Source organism: Condylura cristata, unplaced genomic scaffold, assembly GCF_000260355.1.
Source record: "Condylura cristata isolate star-nosed mole 26May11 unplaced genomic scaffold, ConCri1.0 scaffold00057, whole genome shotgun sequence".
In the NCBI taxonomy this organism is placed as follows: Eukaryota; Metazoa; Chordata; class Mammalia; order Eulipotyphla; family Talpidae; genus Condylura; species Condylura cristata.
Genome location: NW_004567158.1, coordinates 341,952 through 362,212, shown reverse-complemented (window position 1 = coordinate 362,212; position 20,261 = coordinate 341,952). Strand labels below are relative to the sequence as shown.

Here is a 20,261-nt window from a genome sequence, read left to right as displayed (position 1 = left end):
CGTCGGAGGCGCACCCCGAGGGCCCGGGGCTGGGCGGACAGGTGGGGGCTGAAGTTGGCGCGTCCCCCCGGACGTGTGCGCCAGTGGCGGCGTTCGAGGGGCCGAGCGGCCCCGCCAGCCGCATGGGTGTGGCCCTGGGCGTGGCTGCCCCTGTGGACCAGCTTGCGGGGTGCACACAGGTTGGGTGGGAGATGGGGCAGCAGCCCTGGGGCCCGGCCCGCCGCCCAGGGTGGGTAGGGGGCTTTGTTCTCCCTCCTCTTCCGAACCCCAGCCTAGACCCCGCCTCCCCTCCAGGCTGCTGGGGACTGGGACCTGAGCCTCCCTCCCCACCCCCAGGTGCTGGGGATCCCAGAGCTTCTGTTCTGGAATCTTGCACCAAGAAAGAGTGCACTGGGGGGTGGCCCTGGGCGACAGCGGAGGCGCTTGTGCACCTGGGTGTAGAAAGTGGGCCCCCCCGGGAGTAGGGAGGGGGCCGCGAGCCGCCCGCCAGTGGGGGCTTGGCGGGGAGCCCCGTCGTCCTGCCCGCTGCAGGCCTTCGCTCCCCCAGTTCCTGTCCTTGGCTGTGGGGAAGGTCCGCCGTCCCCGGCCCCCCTTCCTAGGGCAGGATTGGGCGGCTGCGTTGGCAGGGCTTGCACAGAGCCCCCAGCACAGGCTGCTGCCCTCTGTCCGGCGCCCCGTGCCCATCAGTGGGCCTCCCGGGAGGCGGCTCCCCGCTGGGTGGGAGCCTGGCGTTCACTCCGCCCAGAGGGCAGGGGCTTCTGGGCAGCTCGGGGCACCTGTGCTGACTCACGTGGCCCCGCTGGCGAATGGGCTCGGAGCCAGGCAGCCTTCCAGCCCCCTGGTTCTCATCCCCTGTGGCGTGCAGGGGCGGGGGTCAGCCCGGGGCCTCAGGCCTCTGGAGGACTCCCTGCTGCAGGTGGCCGGACGTGGCCTGGCCTCCCTCACACCCGGTGCGCACCCACCCGAGGCTCCTGACACGTCGGGCCTTGAGGTTTTCATGACCATACGGATGTTCATGGCCAGGCTGAGCCTGGGATACCCCCTCCAGGCTCCTGGCAGTTTTCCCGCTGCATCCTCATCTTTTTCCAGCCTTGCGTCTGTGTGCACCATCCCCAAAGTGATACACCTAGCTGTAGCACGTTTGGAATATATGGAAAAGAACAAAAGAAATTAAGGCTCACTGGTGATCAGATGGCCAGAGAGAAACCTCTCAGCGTCCCACACTCAGTCTCCCTGGCCAGCCAAGAGCTCCGACTAGGCCCCTCCCAGCTCCCCCCCCACCAAAGCGGTCAGGCCCATCCCTCCACCCTCCCAGCTCCACCGCTGCCTGCCTGCCTGCCTGGACGCTGGTCCTCACTCTCATTCCAGGGCAGCTGCCCCCTGCCAGGTGCTCTCCAGGCCAGGCTCTGGCCCAGAAAAGGCCAGTTCCAGACCCATCAATTTGTCTTTGTTGTCCGGTGCTGGCGGGTTTTGGGCTGTGGCTTGAAGGGGAAAGAGTCAGCGAGTGAGCAAGGGTTCCCGAAGCCTGTCCTGTGCGCCCCCCCCCCCCCCCGTGACCCTCTCTGCCGCTGCACTGGGCACTTTGCAAGGGTAGGTGCTTTGGCCAGCCTGCCCCAGGACTGCCCCCCAGCGCCGATGACTCAGACCCTCAGCCTCTGCCCCACTCTTCGAGCTCACGGGGGTGTGGACTCCTGGTCCCTCACAAGGGGAAGGCCTTGGAGCCTCTCAGTGACGACGCGACGGTCGCAGTGCGTGTCTAGGGCGCTCCGTGGGCCGTGGGGGTCACACAGCCTGAGCGAGCTTTGCCAGCCCCTTCTTGGCAAAAGGTTGATGAAACTCTGAGGTGAGGAGGTGGGTGGGTTCTGGGAGGCACCCTCAGAGCGGCGTGCTTTGGGGTCCTGTGCAGGACAGGCATGCCAGCCACCCCGGAACCTCCCCTTCCCAGGCCCAAGCCCCCTCTCTGTGGATGGGACTAGGGACCCAGAGAGCACTCCCAGGTGCCCCGCCCCACCCTCTGACTCAGACAATGGGGGACCTAGTGTCTGGAGCAGCCCCAGCTTCAGAAGGGTGGGTCTAGGCCCTGGGCGGGGCCGTGCGGGTGGGGGGGCCCTTGCAGGTCCTGCCAGCCTGTCTCTCCTGCTCGTGCTGATCTAGGCACCTCTTCTTCGGCCCCCTCGCACTCCCCTGGCAGCTGCTTGCCCTCCGTGCCACCCCCCCCCCCGAAGCCTGCACCGCCCTCGCTGTGCCCATCCCTCCGTGCCAGCATGTGCCCTGCTCGTCTCTCCTTTTGTCTGTCCGCTCTTTCTGCTTCTCTCTCCCACCCTGCTCCCTATTCCCTGCTCGGCTCCTGATGGCACCTGAGCTTGCGCGCATCAGTTCTGGGGGGACCACTGCTCCCTGTGATGCCACGCCCAGCATGAGTCCGTGGGCGCTCTGCCTTTGGGCTGGGCACAGAAGTCCTGTGGGGCCACAGCAGAGGCTCCCCAGAGAGCAGCAGTGGTCATGGTAGAGGGGAGACCCGAGTTAGGTCTGTTTGCTGGTCTTTCCAGAAGCCTCTCTGCCCATTTCCGGCCCCGGCTCAGAACCTCGGCCCTGCCCCTTCTCCCCCGCCCAGGACGCTGCAGAGGGAGCGGGGCAGCTCTGTGGCCAGGCCCTGGGGAGCCGGGCTGCGGCAGCAGCGCCCTTGGGTGTGGCCGGGGCAGGGCCTTCTGTACTTACTCCGCCTGGCAGTGAGCCGAAAGGGGGCTTGAAGAGAGGGGCTGAGTCCCAGGAGCTTCAGAGCAGGCAGATGTGGGAGAGGCCCAGAGGTTTGGGGGGCTCGGGGCACATGTGCGGAGTCACATACCGATCTGGCTGCCTGTGTGTTCAGGACAGCGCGCCCCACGGCCTCCTGCCCCACCTGGTCCCCGGGAGGCCCTCGTGGAGGGGAGCCCCGAATGACTGGGAGGGTGCTTGCAGGGCCTCTCCCGCTGCTCAGGCTCAGGCCTTCGGAGTTCATGGCTCAGGAATGCGGAGTGGACAGAGGCTCCATTGTCCACCCCCAAGCTTCCTGTGTCCCTCTGCCCTTTAACCTTTGGGAGTGGGGAGCCCAGAGGAGGCGGGAGGGAGCTGGCCTTGTCTGAGTGGGTCCCAGGGACTAGCACTCTGTCTCCAGGCGGGCTGCTCCCCTCTGCCGCTCCCCTCTTCAGAGTGCCCGCCCCTCCCTTGAGCTCCCCACTCTGCACCTTCTCTGGGCCCCAGGACTCAGCACACTGACCCCCCGACCTCGCTGCTCTTGCTCTGTGCCCGCTTTGCAGCCCAAGGGGTGTCAGAGGAGGGTGGGGGGTGGCTTTTGGGTGGAGGCACCAGTTTTTCCAGCTGTGTGGGGAACTCCTCTCCCGCACTGGTGCTCTAGGAGGCCAGAGCCTTGGCCCACACCCCTGGCCCTCAGTTTCCCCTTCTGCAAGGGAGCGGACAACACTATTTCTCAGTCCCGTTTGGACAGGGAGGCCTTGGGGGGCTTCTTTGGGAGGTGGTGCTGGGGGCCTTTGCCCCCACCGACGGAGGGTGCACAGGAGCGCAGGTGGTGGCGAGCCTAGCAGGCCACGAAATCGGCCTGTTGGTGGCCAGTCCTCGCGGGGGTGGGCTCGTGTGAAGCCCGCTGGCCAAGCGGGGTCACAGCCCCTCCCACATGGCACCCTCCTGGGATCCAGTCCCTGCCATCTGCCTAGCGAGCATCCTGGACCAGACAGAGCATCCTGGACCAGAGCTCTGACCACGCCCAGGACAGCGAGCAGGTCGGACGCTGGGTGCTCTAGATCCTGAGGGTCCAGCTGCCCCCCCACCATTAGCCAGGCGCTGCGGGGGTCTGCACCCACCGCGAGCCTGTGTCCCGTTCCTTGAGCCTGTTTCCTCTCCTGTAACTGGGACTGAAGGCAGCACTTCCCCGCCCTTCTTGAGGCCCGAATGGAGCTGGGTGTGAGTGCATGTGTTAGGGGAGCCTGTACCTTGCCCAGAACCCACCTCCCCACTCTCAGCAAAGGGTTAACCTCAGTCCCGCCCCTTCCTCATCCTTGCTGGAGAATGGTCCATTACAGGTGAGCTGTCGTTGCCTTGGAGACCGCAATCTTGAGGGGGCTGAGGGTGCACTCTAGGGGGCCCCCTTAGGGAGGGGTAAGGCGAGGTGGGAGGGCAGACAATGCCGCTGGTCCAGTAGGCTTGGGGGGGCAGGTCCCTGTGGGGGCACCCACGCAGCAACCTCCTTTATGTATTATCGAAATAAGCCATTAGCTTGGCAAGCTTTTCCTCTGGCTTCCCCCTCTCTGCCAGGGGAGGGAGGTGGCCTCCATCTCCATGGAAACCCGCCAGCCACAGCCTGGGGGAGGGGAGGAGGAGCTTAAAGGCACACACGGCTTGGGTGTAGGTGACATTCACACCCTCACAGGCTCACCGGCAGCCGTCGGGGCTGCACGTCTCTGTCTCACAGACCTGGGTGCCGAGCCCCCAGCCCGACCCCGCTCAGGCCTGCCGGGGCCTGGGGTGGGGGCATAGAAGCCCTGGCTGGCGTCCCTAGGTTTGCTCCTAGCCAGTCAGGCGTTTCTGCCCCCTGGGAAGGAGCAGAGAGGATGGGGCAGACCCTGGATCTGGGCCTTGGGGTGCAGTGAGCAGGTGCTGTAGGGGTCCCAGGCTGGGGTGCATTTGGAGGGAAGCAGCCACCCTGGCCTCAGCCAGGCTCGCAGGTGCCTGCCTGTCAGCGGCCAGGGGCCAGAGGAGGGGCCCCTGTGGCCTCCTGAGCCCCTCCTTGCAGGCGTGTCAGGCCGGACCTGGCACCCCTCAGTGCCCGCTGGGGGCTGGCCAGCCAGTGTCTCGGTGCCCCTGCAGAAGCTCACACACTCACGCTCACAGTTGCCCCCCCCCCCCCCCGCAGACAGCACTCTGAGTTTGGCCAATCTTGGGTGCCTGCTGCCCTGTCGGTGTGGTGGCCCCACCTGCTCTCAGAGGACCGCAATGACTGCTCGTCTTGCCGCCTCTCTGCAGGTGCCACAAGTGGCCAGGGGCCTTTCCTGCCTTGCCCACGCCTCACCGTGCAGCCAGTCCTGGCTCACCTGCCACCCGGAAGCTCCCCCGACTCCCCTGATGCAGGCTCACATCTGCTTCCCCCTCCTGTCCCTTGCCTGGCACAGCCCCCGGGGACAAGGACATCAAGGCAGCGCCGCCAGGCAGTGTGCGTGCACGCGCACAGACGTGTGCTGGTGCGTGTGTGCGAGCCCCTCGCTCTTGTCTCTTACAGCCGTTTCTCGCCACTGTTTTCTGCAGCTCGCACCCTTTGTACTCTTTTTCCTCACTGCCTGGTCTGCGTCTGGGCTTCTCTGACTCCCTGACTTCCCGTCTAGCTTACACTGGTGGTCCAGGTCGTCTTTGCCTCCCTCCCCCGACCTACTTCCCAGCTTTCCTGCTGCCTCCTGCCTCCTCTCTGTCTGTCACCCTCCAGCCTCCCAGCCGCTCCCCTCAGACGCTCCCCTCAGACCGGCCTGGGCCCCATCTGCACACCAGCTCGGGCCTGCTTTCCCCCGAGGTGCTGAGGGTGGGGCCCTGCTGAGCTGCCTAATTGCCTGAGGAATGGTGGGCGATCTGGGCAGGCAGCTTGGTCAGCTTGGTGGGGGGCAGAGAGCAAGTCCCTCCCAGCTGTCAACATGGGCTCACCGTTCTGCCTCCCAGTGCCCTGGGAGGTGGAGAACGTGGTGGCGAATGCCAAGAGACTGGATGAGCTTGGCTGAGAGACCAGAACAGGACAGAGACAGGACAGGAAACGGGAGCGCAGGGCTGGAGGTGTCTTGCACACCCTCGGTGTGCTCCTCAGGGCAGTTAGATGTGGGGGCAAAATGACGTGCACAGCAGCCAGCGATCAGTGCTGGGCTGCTGGGGGCAGGGCTGGCCGCCCTCCCCTCCCCCTCCGAAGACCTGAGGACTGAGCTCCCAAGGCTGCTGTTTGATCGCCTGCTCTCTGATCTGAGTCTCCAGCCGCTTCCTACAGGCCTTGAAGTTGAGGCCAGGCCGCCTGCGGCCACCCCGCTTACACTGGCTTTGTGGGGCGCAGTGGGGCGGGACAGGCCGGCTGTTTTCCGCTCTTCTGGGCCCCAGCACAGCTCTCAGAGACTGGGAGGGGCCCGGTGTTCACCTCTGCCTACCCCCCCCATCCATGTTGACCCGCCCCAGTGCTCTCCGCTTCCCCTCCGGCTTTGGGTGGGGGCGTCTGAGGGCTGCTGTTTGCCACCCTCTCCTTTCTGTCCAGTCCCAGGCAGCCTGCTGTATTCGCCACTCTTGTGGGGTCACCTCCTTACACAAAGCCAATTTACGACCCCCACTCGCCTCCTGAGCAGAGCATTCTTCGCCACCCACCCTTCCATGTCTGCAGGAGGCTTGCCCCCTTTGCCAAGGTGCTGACTGGGCGTGGGGAGCATGCTCAGTATGATCCGGTGAGGGCATCCAGACCCCAGCGGCGCCCTGTACTGTCAGTGCTGCCTGCACGCCCTTCCTTTCTCATCAGCACGGCCTTTGAGACGATTCCTCTTCTGGCCATTGACACAGAAGCTGCCTTTTCCTGGGCCCCCCGCTCTCAGAACCCCCTGAATGTAGACAAGGCTGGAATTACTTGGGCTTGAGCTGGGTTCTGAAGACACAACAAGAACCAGAAATTACATTTCCCGGACGCTCGAGGCATCAGAAACACTGTCCCAGAGCTTCCCGTGCCCCTGTCCTGGCCACTGCCACCACTGCTGACCCTTGGGAATTTGAGGAGTTGTGGAGGGGTACGTTCCTCCCTCCTGCCTCTCTTGAAGGCAAGCTTCTTCCCCTCTTCTTTCTTGCTTTTCCTGAACCTGTTCTGTGAAAAGCAACCTTCTTGAGACCCTTTCCTCTCTCCCTGTCCCCACTTCCCAAGCCCCCACAGCTTCTTCAGCCTAAGCAGCGCCCAGCAGTCCCTTGGCTTTAAAACCCAGAGATAAGATTCTCTCCGTGCATGTTGCATGAGTGCGTGTGTACACAGAGAGGGCCATGAAGCCGCACTACCACAGATACAGCCACACCAGAAGACACTCAGCACCTGTGTGCAGATTGCTAGCAGACCTGTGCACTGCTTCCCTCAGACATACAACTTTTCAGGCGTGTGCCCTCCTGGGAGGACGTGTGCAGATGTGCGCGCACACACGGCCACATGAATATGATGTGCCGTGGCTTCATGCAGAGCCACACCCACAAGCATGCCACAGGCACCTGCTTGCTTGCACACATGGGGGCAGCATGTACGGAGCAGCCTGTGGTGTACCCAGGGGAGCTGATTGGGGCAACAAGTTGGTGCTGGGGAGGCAGCTGGCGGGGAAAGCACAGACAGAGCAGGAAGAGACTCAGCGACAACCTGAAGACCCAGCTGGGCTAAGTTGCTTCCAGATTTCTCTCTCTAGACAGTGTGGGGGGAGGGGAGGACAGCCAGGGTGGGGCTGGGGCGGGGCTAAACACCTGGGCACACCCAGGTGTCAGTCACTAACATCCATCCATTTTCTCTCTCTCCCCCTCCGCCCCACTTCCTTTCCCTTCTCCCAGTGCCTCCATCCCCAGCTCCCACCCTAAGCCTCTCATCGGCCCCCTTCCCTCTGGCTGGAGCCTGAGTTCCCGGCCGGCTGTGCCCTGCCGAGCCGCTGGTGCCTCCAGGAAGATGGCTGTGGCACTCCAGTACTTGTGGCCTCTCCTCCTGTGCAGCCCCGGCCTGCTCATACAGATCCCTGAAGAATGTGAGTAGCTGCCGGGAGACTCGGTGCCTCCCTCCGCCTCCACGCTGGCCTCCCCTTTATCTTCTGCCACCTCACCTCCCAGTTGTGCACCCTCATCCCTCCTTTTTTGGGCACGGAGTGGGCAGGAGATACCCAGGACGTTGGGTACTTCTGGAAAGGATAAGAGTGGAAGCTGCGAGGTGTGTCAGCACCAAGGACAGAGAACAGAAGAGCAGGAGGGCTGGGGAGGTTTCAGAACCGCGGACAGCGGACAGGGGCGCTGGTTCTGCCTCCAAGCAGCTGCCTTCGCGAGACAGCCGGCCTTCCTTTTCTCCCAGGGGTGTGGTGGGCGGTAAGTAGGTTAGGGCCTTCCCAGTCATCCACTAGTTTGTGATAAGGCCTGGACTCAAGTCTTCGCCCTATTTCTGATGTGGGCAATCCCGTTTTGGGCTTTTGGTAGTCTTGCTGGTGGACTGAGACAGGAGAAGACGCAGGAGCCTCTGGCCACCTTGTGATTTGATGTGGGGCTGGGGGTTGGGGAGCCGGAGTGCTCTGTTTGTGGGAGGTCATGGGTGTTGGGGAGTGTGGCTGGAGGGTCGTGAGCAAACACGAGTATTTGCGTATGCTTGTGATCTGGGCAGACTATATTTGCGTGTGCGTGTCAATGAGCTGGTTTTGATTTCCTGTATGGGTACGTTTGTGAGTCATGACAACTGTTACTCATTGGTCAGCTTTGTGAAGGTCTGTGGTGTCTGTTCACATGTGACTGCAATGAGTGTGTGCTTGTGAGCCTCTGTGTGCTGCTGTGGTCGCGCACAGGGAGGTTCCTGCATGTGCGTTCTCCTGAATGTGAGCAGGAAACGTAAAGACAGCGAATGCCATGCAGGAAAAGGCTTGTGTGAAGGGGCAGTTTGCCGGGGAGCGTGTGAGGGCATTTGTGAGCCCGCCCTGCTCCTCAGGGCTGCTCCCCTCATCTTGCCACCTCGCCATCTCTTCTGCGCTCAGGGGCAGTGGCCGTGGAGATTGGTGGATGCAGTGGTGGCAAAGGCCGGCCACTCCGGTGTGGAGGGAAGTGGCCTTCGGAGGCAGCTGGCATTGGGGGCAGGTGTTGGAGGAGGTGTGACAGAGGTGTGAGTGACCCCTCAGTCACGCACAGGGAGGGTCCTGCAATCACACCAGTTTCCACAGCTACAGATGCACACAGCTATGCACACAGGTAGACAGGGGTGAGCCAGGCACTTGTACCCCTTCCTGACAGAGATAGGCAGGGACTGACACCCCAAGAGAGGTTCAGACACAAAGGCGGCATCCATACAACCCATAGGTGTGTGTGAGGCACAAAACTGCCCTGAACGCAGGCTCCCACTCACACACTGCCCTCACCGGCACCCCAGAGACACCTGCGCTGCAAACTCACAGCTGGACACGGAAACGCTGCGCTGCGCCCTGGGACACCTGTGCCGCGGCCGCCCTCCTCCCTTAGTGCCTCTCGGTTGCTTTCAGGTCTTGCCCGGCCGCCGGCCTTCTGCTACCACGTGGCTGGGCCATCTGGCTGCTGTGTCTGTGGAGGGACAGGGGCCATTCAGGGACGGGAGCGAGGAGAGACGAGGCCCCGAGCAGGACAGCCCCACTGAGTGTTTCGCACCTGATGCCCTGCTGTCCCCGGGGGCCTGCCCTCGCGTGGGAACTGCCCCCATCTGGGCGCTCTCCCTCCTGCCATCCAGGCTCCCTGTGTCATCCTGCTTCCTCCACCCAGCTTTCCCCCATTCTGTTCTCCCAGTCCTGTCGCTTGCTTGCTCGGCCCCTCCCCAACTCAGGGCTCCTTGCAGTGTCTTCAGGGAGCAGCCCCCTCTCCTGGGGCCTTACACGAGGTCTCTGGTGGAGACAGAGCTTCCAGAAGCAGCCACTGGGCCCCTCCCCTCCCCACTTCTCCTAGGTCCTCTCCTCCAGGCCAGGGTGCTGGCTGAGCCCTGGGGTGGGGGAAGCTGCTTTGGCCCCTGCCCCACGGAGCTTGGTGGCAGGCTGGGTGGAAGGAAGGAGAGAGAGAAAGGCAGCTCGAGCGAGCGAGCCCTGCGGGCACGCAGACTCAGACGCGCGCCTTGGGGAGGGGCCGCTGGGCTCTGGAGGCTGCGCCTGGTAATTGAAAACACAGAGCTGTGCTAATTGGATTAGGAGGGAAGTGGGCTGGGGCGGGGAGGGCACCGGCTGCCTGGACAGCAGACACCACGCTGGGCGGGCGGGGCTGTGCAGGCTCTGCCAGGACAGTGAAGGGCCTGGCCAGGGTCTGTCCGAAGGGCACGCCTTGTTGAAGGCCAGCATTTCTCCCCCGCCTGCTGGGGCCACACCCACATCGCCTCGCCCTGGGTGCTGGGACCCAGGCTCTGTCCTCTCCTGTCGTCTTGAGCTTCCAAGCTGGCAGCTGCCACTTGCCCCGTCCTCATGGGGTCTGCCAGGCCTCGGGCGCAGCCTTCCCTCTCTCTCTCTCTCATGCCGCCCACCCGGATCGTGCAGATGAAGGGCACCATGGTGAGTCGGGGGAGGGGTGCTTCCCAGAGGCCCAGGAGAGTGGGACAGGGTGCGCCCCGCAGCCCCTCTTTCTGGGGCTGCTGTCTTCCCGTGCCCTGGGGGGGGGACGTCTTTGGCTTTTGCCCTTTTCTTTCCTTCACGCTCTTGCCTTCGAGGCACCTTTCCTCACTTCTGTCCGATCTTTGCTCCATTCCGCCCCGACTCGCGCCCTGGCCCAGGCGTGCGGGCCCCCGCCCTGCAGCCGCAGCTCCTCTGGGGCTGCGGCCCCTTGTTCCCCACAATGGGACAGGCTGGAGGCCGTGAGGCCACTGTGCTCACCGCACTGCCGCTCCCGTCCCCAGTGATGGAGCCGCCTGTCATCACGGAGCAGTCTCCACGGCGCCTGGTTGTCTTCCCCACAGATGACATCAGCCTCAAGTGCGAGGCCAGCGGCAAACCCGAAGTGCAGTGAGTGCCCCTCGCCCTGTGCCCCTCGCCTGTCACCAGCCCTGGCTCGTGGTGGGTCTGCCCTGCGCCAGCCTGCCCTGGGGGCCCCGGCCCCTCGAGCCCTTGGCCCCTTGCGTCCCTGTGCTGGGCTCCAGGACGCCAAGCCCTGAGCCGCTGCCCGCCCACAGGTTCCGCTGGACTCGGGACGGCGTCCACTTCAGGCCCAGCGAGGAGCTGGGCGTCACCGCGCAGCAGGCGCCTCACTCCGGCTCCTTCACCATCACCGGCAACAACAGCAACTTTGCCCAGAGGTTCCAGGGCACCTATCGCTGCTTTGCCAGCAACAGCCTGGGCACCGCCATGTCCCACGAGATCCAGCTCATGGCTGAGGGTGCGAGGCGCGGGAGGGCCCGGCGCGGGCATCAGGGGCGAGTCTCGGAGTGAGGCGGGGCGTTGGCGCGGGAGCCGGGGTGCCTCCGGGCTGTTTCACGGGCACAGAGCACTGGGTGCCCTCCCGGCTCAACACGCCTCCTCTCCTGATGCCAGCAGCTGCCAGCTGCCCCGCCCTGTCTTCTGGTCAGCCCCTTCCCTCTCCCCCTCTCCTTCTGGGGGGTCGGGCCCCTGCCAGGACCTCCGTTAGCCTGGCCTGGCTGTCTGACTCATCGCCTGGCCTGGCCTTCTGTCCTGTGGCCATCTCCACGCTCCGCTCCCTTCCGCAGCCTCTGTCCTCTCTGCTCCTCCCCGTCGATCTGTGTCCTCTTCCCTCTGCTGACCCCCTCTGTCCTCATCTCTCCCTTTGCCACCGACCTGGCCTCTTGGCCTGTCCCCTGCTGTTGAGCTCTGTGCTCTGTCGCCCTCTCCCTGGGGCTTTCCCTTCGACTCCACCCTCCCCGCACCTCTCCTCCGATGGTCACCTTGGGAACCGTTGCCATGGTTCCCATGTTCGGATGATGGAAGGGTCTGTGACTCCCGCATCCCCGCATGGCTCCCCTCCCCCAGCACGGTCCCTGTCCTGCCCTTGGGGGCTGAGAACCGGAGATGGTCGCCCTCAGGAGCATGGCCAGAGCCGGCTCTCCTGTTCATCGGGCACCGCCCTCCATCTGGGCAGCGCGTTTCCACCAGCCTGGCCACTCATCCTCTTGGCCGCTCCCAGGAAGGCCCTGGGTCCCCTTCCCACTGCCCTGCACCGCCTGGACCGTGGGAGAGCTGGGGCCGCTGTCAGCGCTGTCAGCCTCCGTCCCTTCTAGGTGCCCCCAAGTGGCCAAAGGAGATGGTGAAGCCGGTGGAGGTGGAGGAAGGGGAGTCGGTGGTCCTGCCCTGCCACCCCCCGCCCAGTGCCGAGCCGCTTCGGATCTACTGGATGAACAGCAGTGGGTGCCACGGCGGTGCTCCTAGGGTGGGGTCCGGGGCGCAGTCTCGTGGCGGGAACCCTGACTGCACCCTGCCCCCGCAGAGATCCTACACATCAAGCAGGATGAGCGGGTGACCATGGGCCAGAATGGCAATCTCTACTTCGCCAACGTGCTCACCTCAGACAACCACTCGGACTACATCTGCCACGCCCACTTCCCCGGCACCCGGACCATCATTCAAAAGGAGCCCATCGACCTGCGGGTGAAGGCCAGTGAGTGCAGAAGGCTCCGCCCCCCACCACCCAGCACACACCCTGGATCTTCCCTGAAGACGGCTTGGCTCCCCCTCCCCCTGCCCCACCCCGCCCCGGGGGTGAGAACAGAGAAGGCTGCCTGTGGCGAGCAGGAGGCCCTGCCCAGTCGCCCGTGGGTGCAGGGTGCCAGCCACATGCCCAGCCTCTTCCCTCTTGCAGCCAACAGCATGATCGACAGGAAGCCACGCCTGCTCTTCCCCACCAACTCCAGCAGCCGCCTCGTGGCCCTGCAGGGACAGCCGCTGGTCCTGGAGTGCATTGCCGAGGGCTTGTGAGTCTGCGGGGCAGGGAGGCGGCGGCCGCAGCCTGGGCTCAGCTGAGGCCCGTGTCCTCCCCTCCCTGCACAGCCCCACGCCCACCATCAAGTGGCTGCGTCTGAGCGTCCCCATGCCAGCCGACCGGGTCACTTACCAGAACCACAACAAGACGCTGCACCTGCTGAACGTGGGCGAGGAGGACTACGGCGAGTACCTCTGCCTGGCCGAGAACTCGCTGGGCAGTGCCCGGCACACCTACGACGTCACCGTGGAGGGTAGGGCGCCTCTGTTGGGCATGAGCACTGCTGCAGGCTCCCCAAAAGGATGCTGACACGTTGGTGTCTGATGCCCACTGCCATGCGGCAGGTGGGGCTGGTGCCAGGCCCAGAGCAGACGGCAGGCTGGGCTCAGCCTGGCTTTCCTCTCTTGCAGCCGCTCCATATTGGCTCCGCAAACCCCAGAGCCGCTTGTACGGGCCAGGAGAGACGGCCCGCCTGGACTGCCAGGTTCAAGGCAGGCCGCAACCTGAGGTCACCTGGAGAATCAACGGGATCCCCGTGCAGGGTGAGCCGCTGTGGGCAGGGGCAGGGGAGGAAGCACTGTGAGTCTGGGACCACAGGAGAGGGAAGGGAAGGCCAGGCGGGGACTCAGCCCCGCCCCGGCCCTCGGGCCTGCCTGCTGCACACAGAACTGACCAAGGACCAGAAATACCGGATTCAGCCCGGATCCCTGATACTGAGCAACGTGCAGCCCAGTGACACGATGGTGACCCAGTGCGAGGCGCGGAACCGGCACGGCGTCCTACTGGCCAACGCCTATATCTACGTGGTCCGTGAGTGTCAGTCGCTGGGCCGCGCTCCCCATCCCGGGCCTCCGGTTGAAGCCCCCAGACTGACTCGACCAGCAGCTGCTTTGCCCTTGCCAGGTCCTCGCACCCCCCTCGCCTGCCCTGCAGCATCAGGGTGGGGTCGTGAAGGAAGGGGAGCAGGGCCCTGCGTCACTTACAGCTGCAGAAGTCCCTCCCGGTGAGGCCTGGCCCTCCACGGAGCCTGGGGGAAGGTGGAACTGGGTAGCTCTCGAGAAGAGGCAGCCGGTCAGGAGGCTCCAACGGTCGGTCGAGCCTGGGCGGCCGGGACGGGGGGACGTACACGTGCACATGTCATGGCTCAGCCTGGGGGTAGGAGCCGTGAGCAGCCTGGCACTTCCGAAGCTCACGGGCCCTCCTGGCACAGCTGCCCTGCGTCCACCCCTCAACGCGGTGTCCTCACCAGGCCTGACCCTGCCTCGTTTCCCATGCCCACTCCCTAGAGCTGCCGACCAAAATCTTGACCCCAGACAACAAGACATACATGGCAGTGGAGGGCAGCACCGCCTACCTTCTGTGCAAGGCCTTTGGCGCCCCGGTGCCCAGCGTCCAGTGGTGAGTGCCTCTAAGCATCTGCAGCCCTGAGAGCCAGGGACGGTGGCGGAGCCCGGCCCAAGCAGGGCTGAGCCCGCCGCGTCCTGCTCCGTAGGCTGGACCAGGAAGGCAAGACGGTGCTGCAGGACGAGCGCTTCTTCCCCTACACCAACGGAACCCTGGGCATCCGGGACCTGCAGGCCAACGACACCGGGCACTACTTCTGCCAGGCCGCTAATGACCAAAACAACGTGACCATTGCGGCTAACCTACAGGTCAAAGGTAGCAGCTTCCCAGGCTGTGAGATACGTGGGACGTCGGAGGAGGGGAGGGGAGGGCTTCCGGAGGACACCAGGGTGACCTCCCACCCCCTCATCACCCTCAGATGCCACTCGGATCACACAGGGGCCCCGGAGCGCCATCGGGAAGAAAGGCTCAAGGGTGACATTCACGTGCCAGGCCTCCTTTGACCCCTCCCTGCAGCGCCGCATCAGCTGGCGTGGTGATGGCCGAGCCCTGCAGGAGCTGGGGGACAGTGACAAGTGCGGGCCAGCCCCTACCTGCGCTCAGGGTGGCGTGGGAGGGAAGGGCAGGCATGACCTCGTTCTCATCGTGGGAGTGACCGGACTTGGGGGTTCTGGGCAGCTGGGAACAGGACACACATGCCCTTCCCAGGTACTTCATAGAGGATGGGCGCCTGGTCATCCACAGTCTGGACTATGGTGACCAGGGCAATTACAGCTGTGTGGCCAGCACCCAGCTGGACACGGTGGAGAGCAGGGCCGAGCTCCTGGTGGTCGGTGAGTCTTGGGACGGTGTGGGGCTTGTGCTGGAGGGCATCGGGGCGCCACAGGCACAGGAGCATGGCCCAGCTGCCTGGCCCTTTCATGTGGGTTGGCGGTGGCTTGGGGGCGGGCGGGAGCACCCACCCCTGTGACTCTCAGGGAGCCCCGGGCCCGTGCCCCATCTGGAGCTGTCTGATCGTCACCTGCTGAAGCAGAACCAGGTGCGCCTGTCCTGGAGCCCTGCTGATGACCACAACGCCCCCATCGAGAGTAAGAGGCCCGAGCGTGCCCTCCGCCGCCCTCACTGCCAGCCACTGTGTTTCCCCTCGGGCCCTCCTCACTGGACCTCACCTCTGGGTTTGGGGACTCATGGGCACCGAGGAAGCCGATTGCCCGGGCCTTCTGGCCATCCTCTGTCCTCAGAGAGAGCCAGAATTGTCCCCCGTGACTCCCCCCATGTTACCCACACGGATCACTCCACGGCTCTTCCCTGCTTGGCAGAGTATGACATTGAATTTGAAGACAAGGAAATGGCCCCTGAGAAACTGCACAGCCTGGGCAAGGTGCCCGGGAACCAGACGTCCACCGTCGTCAAGCTGTCGCCCTATGTCCACTACACGTTTAGAGTTACCGCCATCAACAAGTATGGCGCCGGAGACCCCAGCCCGCCCTCCGAGACTGTGGTCACGCCCGAGGCTGGTGAGCCACTGGGAGGGGCTCCAGGGCCCGCCAGGAGGCTCCTCTGGGTCCAGGTTCCCCAGGGACACTGGGGGCAGGGTGCCCGTGGGGCTGCTGCCTCCTGGTTTCTGGGCTCGGTGCGGACCGCCCCTTCCCGCCTGGGCAGCCCTGAGCTGCTAATGTGTGCCTTTGCAGCACCGGAGAAGAACCCCGTGGACGTGAAGGGGGAGGGCAACGAGACTGACAACATGGTCATCACGTGGAAGGTGAGGGGCCCCGCCCAGCTCCCGCGGACGTGAGGCTGCGCGCAGACGCCACGGCTCCCGACGGCTCCTGACGGCTCCTGACGACTGCGCGTGCGCTGGACAGCCGGGCACCGCTGCCGGGCGGCGGCGGCTCGGGCCCAGCAGATCCTCTCCGCCCTGCAGCCACTCAGGTGGATGGACTGGAACGCGCCGGAGATTCAGTACCGGGTCCAGTGGCGCCCTCAGGGCTCGCCCGGTAGCTGGCAGGAGAAGACTGTGAGCGAGCCCTTCCTGGTTGTGGCCAACACGTCCACCTTCGTGCCCTACGAGATCAAGGTGCAAGCTGTCAACAGCCAGGGCAAGGGCCCGGAGCCCTCCGTCACTGTGGGCTACTCAGGGGAGGACTGTGAGTATGGACGCCCCAGCCCACTGCCCACTGCCCTCCCGCCCCGCACCGCTGCCATCTGGCTCCCCTTTGGGAAGGCGCCAGCTTGGTGGAGGCCGCGGGTCTGGCTGGCAGATGGGCATGACTCGCGGCGGGTCCTCAGGAGCAGGCTGCACCTGCCCGTCGTCGCCCCAGCTCGTGCACGTCGTCGTTACTGTTGCTCCCTGCCGCGAGCACCCTGCTTGCCGCGGGCCCGCCCCACATAGCGCCCGCACCTCTGCCCCGGCGGGAGTGCCGCGGGTAGGCTCGGGGCGCTGGGCGCTCATCCGCGTCGCTGCTCTTGTAGACCCGCAGGCAAGCCCCGAGCTGGGAGATGTGCTGGTGCTCAACGCCAGCGCCGTGCTGGTCAGCTGGCAGCCCCTGGAGCCCGCCCAAGTCAGGGGCCACCTCCGCGGGTACAACGTAAGGGGCCGAGCCGTGTGCTCGGGGACCCCCAGGGTGAGGTGGGAGGCGACCGGGCCACCAGGCGGTGCCTCGTGCCCCAGCGGGGTCCCGCCCTGCAGGTGACGTACGCGTGGCAGGGCAGCCGGAGGAAGCACAGCAAGAGGCATGTACACCGAGGGCACGTAACGGTGCCCGCCAGCGCCACCAGTGCCGTCCTCAGAGGCCTGCGGCCCTACAGCTCCTACCATCTGGAGGTGCAAGCCTTTAACGGCCGGGGCTTGGGGCCCGCCAGCAATAAGACCTTTGACACCCCAGAGGGAGGTGAGTTTGGTGGGCCCCCCGCCGCGGCTGTTCCCAACGGGCGGGCCTGGCGGCGCGCGTACTCATGTCTGTGGCCCGCAGTGCCTGGCCGCCCTGAGGCGCTGCAGCTGGAGTGCCAGTCAGACACCAGCCTGCTGCTGCACTGGCTGCCCCCACGCAGCCACAACGGCGTGCTCACCGGCTACGTGCTCACCTACCAGCCCTGTACGTGTGCAGCCCGCCCCGGCCCAGGGTGGGGGGCGAGTGGAGACACAGCGGGCAGCCAGGACCAGCTCCCTCCTGTCCCGCAGTGGACGACGGGAGCGAGCAGCAGCTGTCCTTCCACCTGCCCAACCCGGAGCTGCGGATGCACAACCTGACCAACCTGAACCCGCGCATGCGCTACCGTTTCCAGCTGCAGGCCACCACCAGGGAGGGCCCGGGCGAGCCCGTGGTGCGGGAGGGTGGCACCATGGCGCTAGCTGGTGAGCCCGGGGGGCGGAGGGGGCGCGGGCAGATGCGCCTTGGGCTGCCGGCAGCCTCACACCCTCCCACCCCCGCAGGGACCCCAGATCTTGGCAACATCTCCGTCACGACGGGCGAGAACTACAGCGTGGTCTCCTGGGTTCCTAAGGAAGGCCAGTGCAACTTTGGGTTCCAGATCAGGTTCAAAGCCTTCCAGGGTGAGCACAAGAAGGGCCCTGGCGTGAGGGGAGGGGGGTCTGGGCCCAGGCGGCCCGGGGTGCACAGAGCCGCTGCTGCCGCCCACTGCCACTTGTCCCGCTGCCTTCTCACCACGCAGACGAGAAGCTGGGCCCTCACATCGCGCCGCAGTACGTCAGCTACAACCAGAGCTCCTACACGCAGTGGGACCTGCAGCCGGACACCAAATACACGATCCTCCTGCTCAAGGAGAGCGCACTCCTGCGGGAAATCGTCGTGAAGACCAATGGCACCGGTGAGGCCTCCGGGAGCCGTGGCGCCGCCCAGCTAGCGGCCCATGCTCAGCACGGGCACCTGCACGCCCTGCCACTGGGTGCCTGTGGGCCGTGAGGGCGGTGTCAACGCCCTGCCACCCCCTTGCGGCACCCTTCTGAGGGTGCAGCCAGGCCCCCGCGACCCGCGAGAGCAACCCCAGATGCCAGTTTCCGGGGCTTGAGCTCCAGCCCTCACCCTGTGGGCGGCGCTGGGCGGCGTCGGGGCGTCCGAGGCCGGCACCTCAGCCTGGCTTGGCCCACCCCCGCACAGGCCGGGTGCTGCTCCGGCCGGCTGGCTTTGCCACCGAGGCCTGGTTCATCGGCTTCGTTAGCGCCGTGGTTCTCCTGCTCCTCGTCTTGCTTGTCCTCTGCTTCATCAAGCACAGCAAGGGCGGCAAGTACTCAGGTAGCCGCCACCGGCCTCAGCGTGCGGGTGCAGGAACGGGGCGCAGGGAGGGAGCTGCTGGGCCGCTGGCCAGGAGGGGGCACCCGCGAACCCTTGATGGCCTCTGGGCGTGAGGACAGCCCCCGCCTGGGCCCGTCCCGGGGTGGGCAGAGTCCAGGGGCAGGCTGGACCAGGGAGGCAGCTGGCCCCCTCTGTGTCTGCAGTGAAGGACAAGGAGGACACCCAGGTGGACTCCGAGGCCCGGCCCATGAAGGACGAGACTTTCGGCGAGTACAGGTGAGCTGGGCTGGCGGGGCCGTGACCACCCGAGCTGCGCCCAGTGGCCGCTCTCCCAGTCTGACCCTGTCTCTCTCTCTCTCGTGCTGCCGGGCGGCCTCAGGTCCCTGGAGAGGTAAGGTGGTGTGACCCGGGAGCGCTGTGCGCCCCCACCCTGCACACGCTCGCTCCCAGCAGCGGCCCGCGGCCCGTGTCAGGCCCTCCGGTCCCCGGCCCCTGGCAGCCCCGGGCCAGCAGCTGCAGCCAGGGACGACTGCTAGCCAGGCACCCCCGTCAAGCCCCAAGCACCGGCGAGCCCACAGCCCGCACGCTGCCGGCTCGCCGCCCTCCTGACGCCCTCCTGACGCCCTCCTGCCCCGCCCTCTGCCCCTGCAGCGACAACGAGGAAAAGGCCTTTGGCAGCAGCCAACCCTCCCTCAACGGGGACATAAAGCCCCTGGGCAGTGATGACAGCCTGGCCGACTACGGGGGCAGCGTGGACGTGCAGTTCAACGAGGACGGCTCCTTCATCGGCCAGTACAGCGGCAAGAAGGAGAAGGGGGCGGCCGGGGGCAACGACAGCTCAGGGGCCGCCTCCCCCACCAACCCCGCCGCGGCCCTGGAGTAGCCGCCCGCGCTGGGAGGCCGCAGCCCGGCCGGCCCCGTGCCGGCCCCTGGCCTGGGACTGGGGCCCTCCCCCCCCACCCAGCCTCCGCCTGCCCCTGGCCCTGCGCCCGTGGGGGCTTGGGTCAGGGCACAGAAGAGGACCTCACTGCCTCGAATCCCCGTCTGGCTCCCCGATCCCCACTCGATTGCCAAAACCCAGCTGTACCCCATCCTTGGGCACACTCTGCTTTGCTCCAGCTCGGGGCCCCTCACACACATCAGGAGCCTAAAGGTGCTGCCGCGCCAGCCTTTGTGCAGACGCTGCGGTGGAGGGCAGGGGGAGGGGCGCCTCAGGGGTCTCCTGGGGGCCAGGGTGGCACCTCTACCTCCAGCCCGCCGGCCAGCCTGGCTGGGACCCAGCTCTGCGCCCCCATCACCTGCTCGCTTTCCGCCAGCGGGCGCGGAGCAGGCTGTCTGCCGGGCCCTCACCTCAGTCTGCGCCTCGTGGCCGGCTGTCAGGGGCTCCACACACACGCTGCCTTTGGTACCCACTGGACAACATCCAAGTGGTCTCCATCACTGCTGGGCACAGGCGGCACCCTCACCGCCACGCCCAGCCTCTCCAGCTGCCACTGACCCCGAGGCCCCGCGGCCTCACCACACTCCTGCCCCGATGGCTCCCCTCAGCCTGCCCTCCCCGCGCCTCGGGAATGTAAATACACCGTGACTTTGAACGTTTGTCCCCGCCCCGCCCCGTGTGCCACTAGTGTGTAGGCGGATGTCCGAGTCTAGGTGGTTTCTAGGTTTTATAGCAGTTAGCGTTGCTGATCCCACCCCAGGAAAAAGAAAAGCCGATTCAGAAAGGGAAGAAAGGCTCTTCCCAGCCCGCGGTGCGCCCGGCAGTCCGTGTACATAAACAGCAGTCCAGCAGGCGAATAAAAACCTGGAAACAACCGCTGTCATCGTTCCCACCACGACTGCCCCTTCGCTGCCCTCCCGCACTGCCAGGCCCCTCGCCCCTGCCTGCCCAGAGTCCTGACCCCACCCCACGGCCACCCTCTTTCTTGGGACTGGGAGTGGCAGGGCCACTGTCTCCGAGGTGACAGCCGTCCAAGGACCCCACCTGCCCACTGCATTTCCCCGGAAGTGGTCCCTGGGTCC

At 65.7% G+C, this 20,261-nt stretch overlaps 1 protein-coding gene across 2 annotated transcripts; it reads left to right on the top strand.

The window, feature by feature from the left end:
• The first annotated feature begins 7,578 nt into the window (after positions 1 to 7,578).
• Positions 7,579 to 20,057, top strand: L1CAM (L1 cell adhesion molecule). 2 transcript variants are annotated; one of them, XM_004695225.2, is made up of 28 exons: positions 7,579 to 7,766; positions 10,257 to 10,271; positions 10,613 to 10,718; positions 10,886 to 11,088; positions 11,945 to 12,067; positions 12,151 to 12,321; positions 12,523 to 12,634; positions 12,711 to 12,895; positions 13,053 to 13,184; positions 13,309 to 13,452; positions 13,929 to 14,040; positions 14,135 to 14,301; positions 14,405 to 14,561; positions 14,695 to 14,819; positions 14,964 to 15,074; positions 15,306 to 15,503; positions 15,678 to 15,748; positions 15,911 to 16,133; positions 16,459 to 16,574; positions 16,676 to 16,877; positions 16,959 to 17,081; positions 17,168 to 17,341; positions 17,420 to 17,539; positions 17,659 to 17,814; positions 18,105 to 18,239; positions 18,443 to 18,515; positions 18,619 to 18,630; positions 18,891 to 20,057. In XM_004695225.2, exons 1-28 carry the CDS (start codon positions 7,691 to 7,693, stop codon positions 19,120 to 19,122), a joined length of 3,774 nt encoding a protein of 1,257 aa, XP_004695282.1. In that variant the 5' UTR covers positions 7,579 to 7,690; the 3' UTR covers positions 19,123 to 20,057. The 2 variants fall into 2 exon arrangements, with proteins under 2 accessions (XP_004695282.1, XP_004695281.1); XM_004695224.2 differs by lacking the exon at positions 18,619 to 18,630.
• The last annotated feature ends 204 nt before the right edge of the window (positions 20,058 to 20,261 follow it).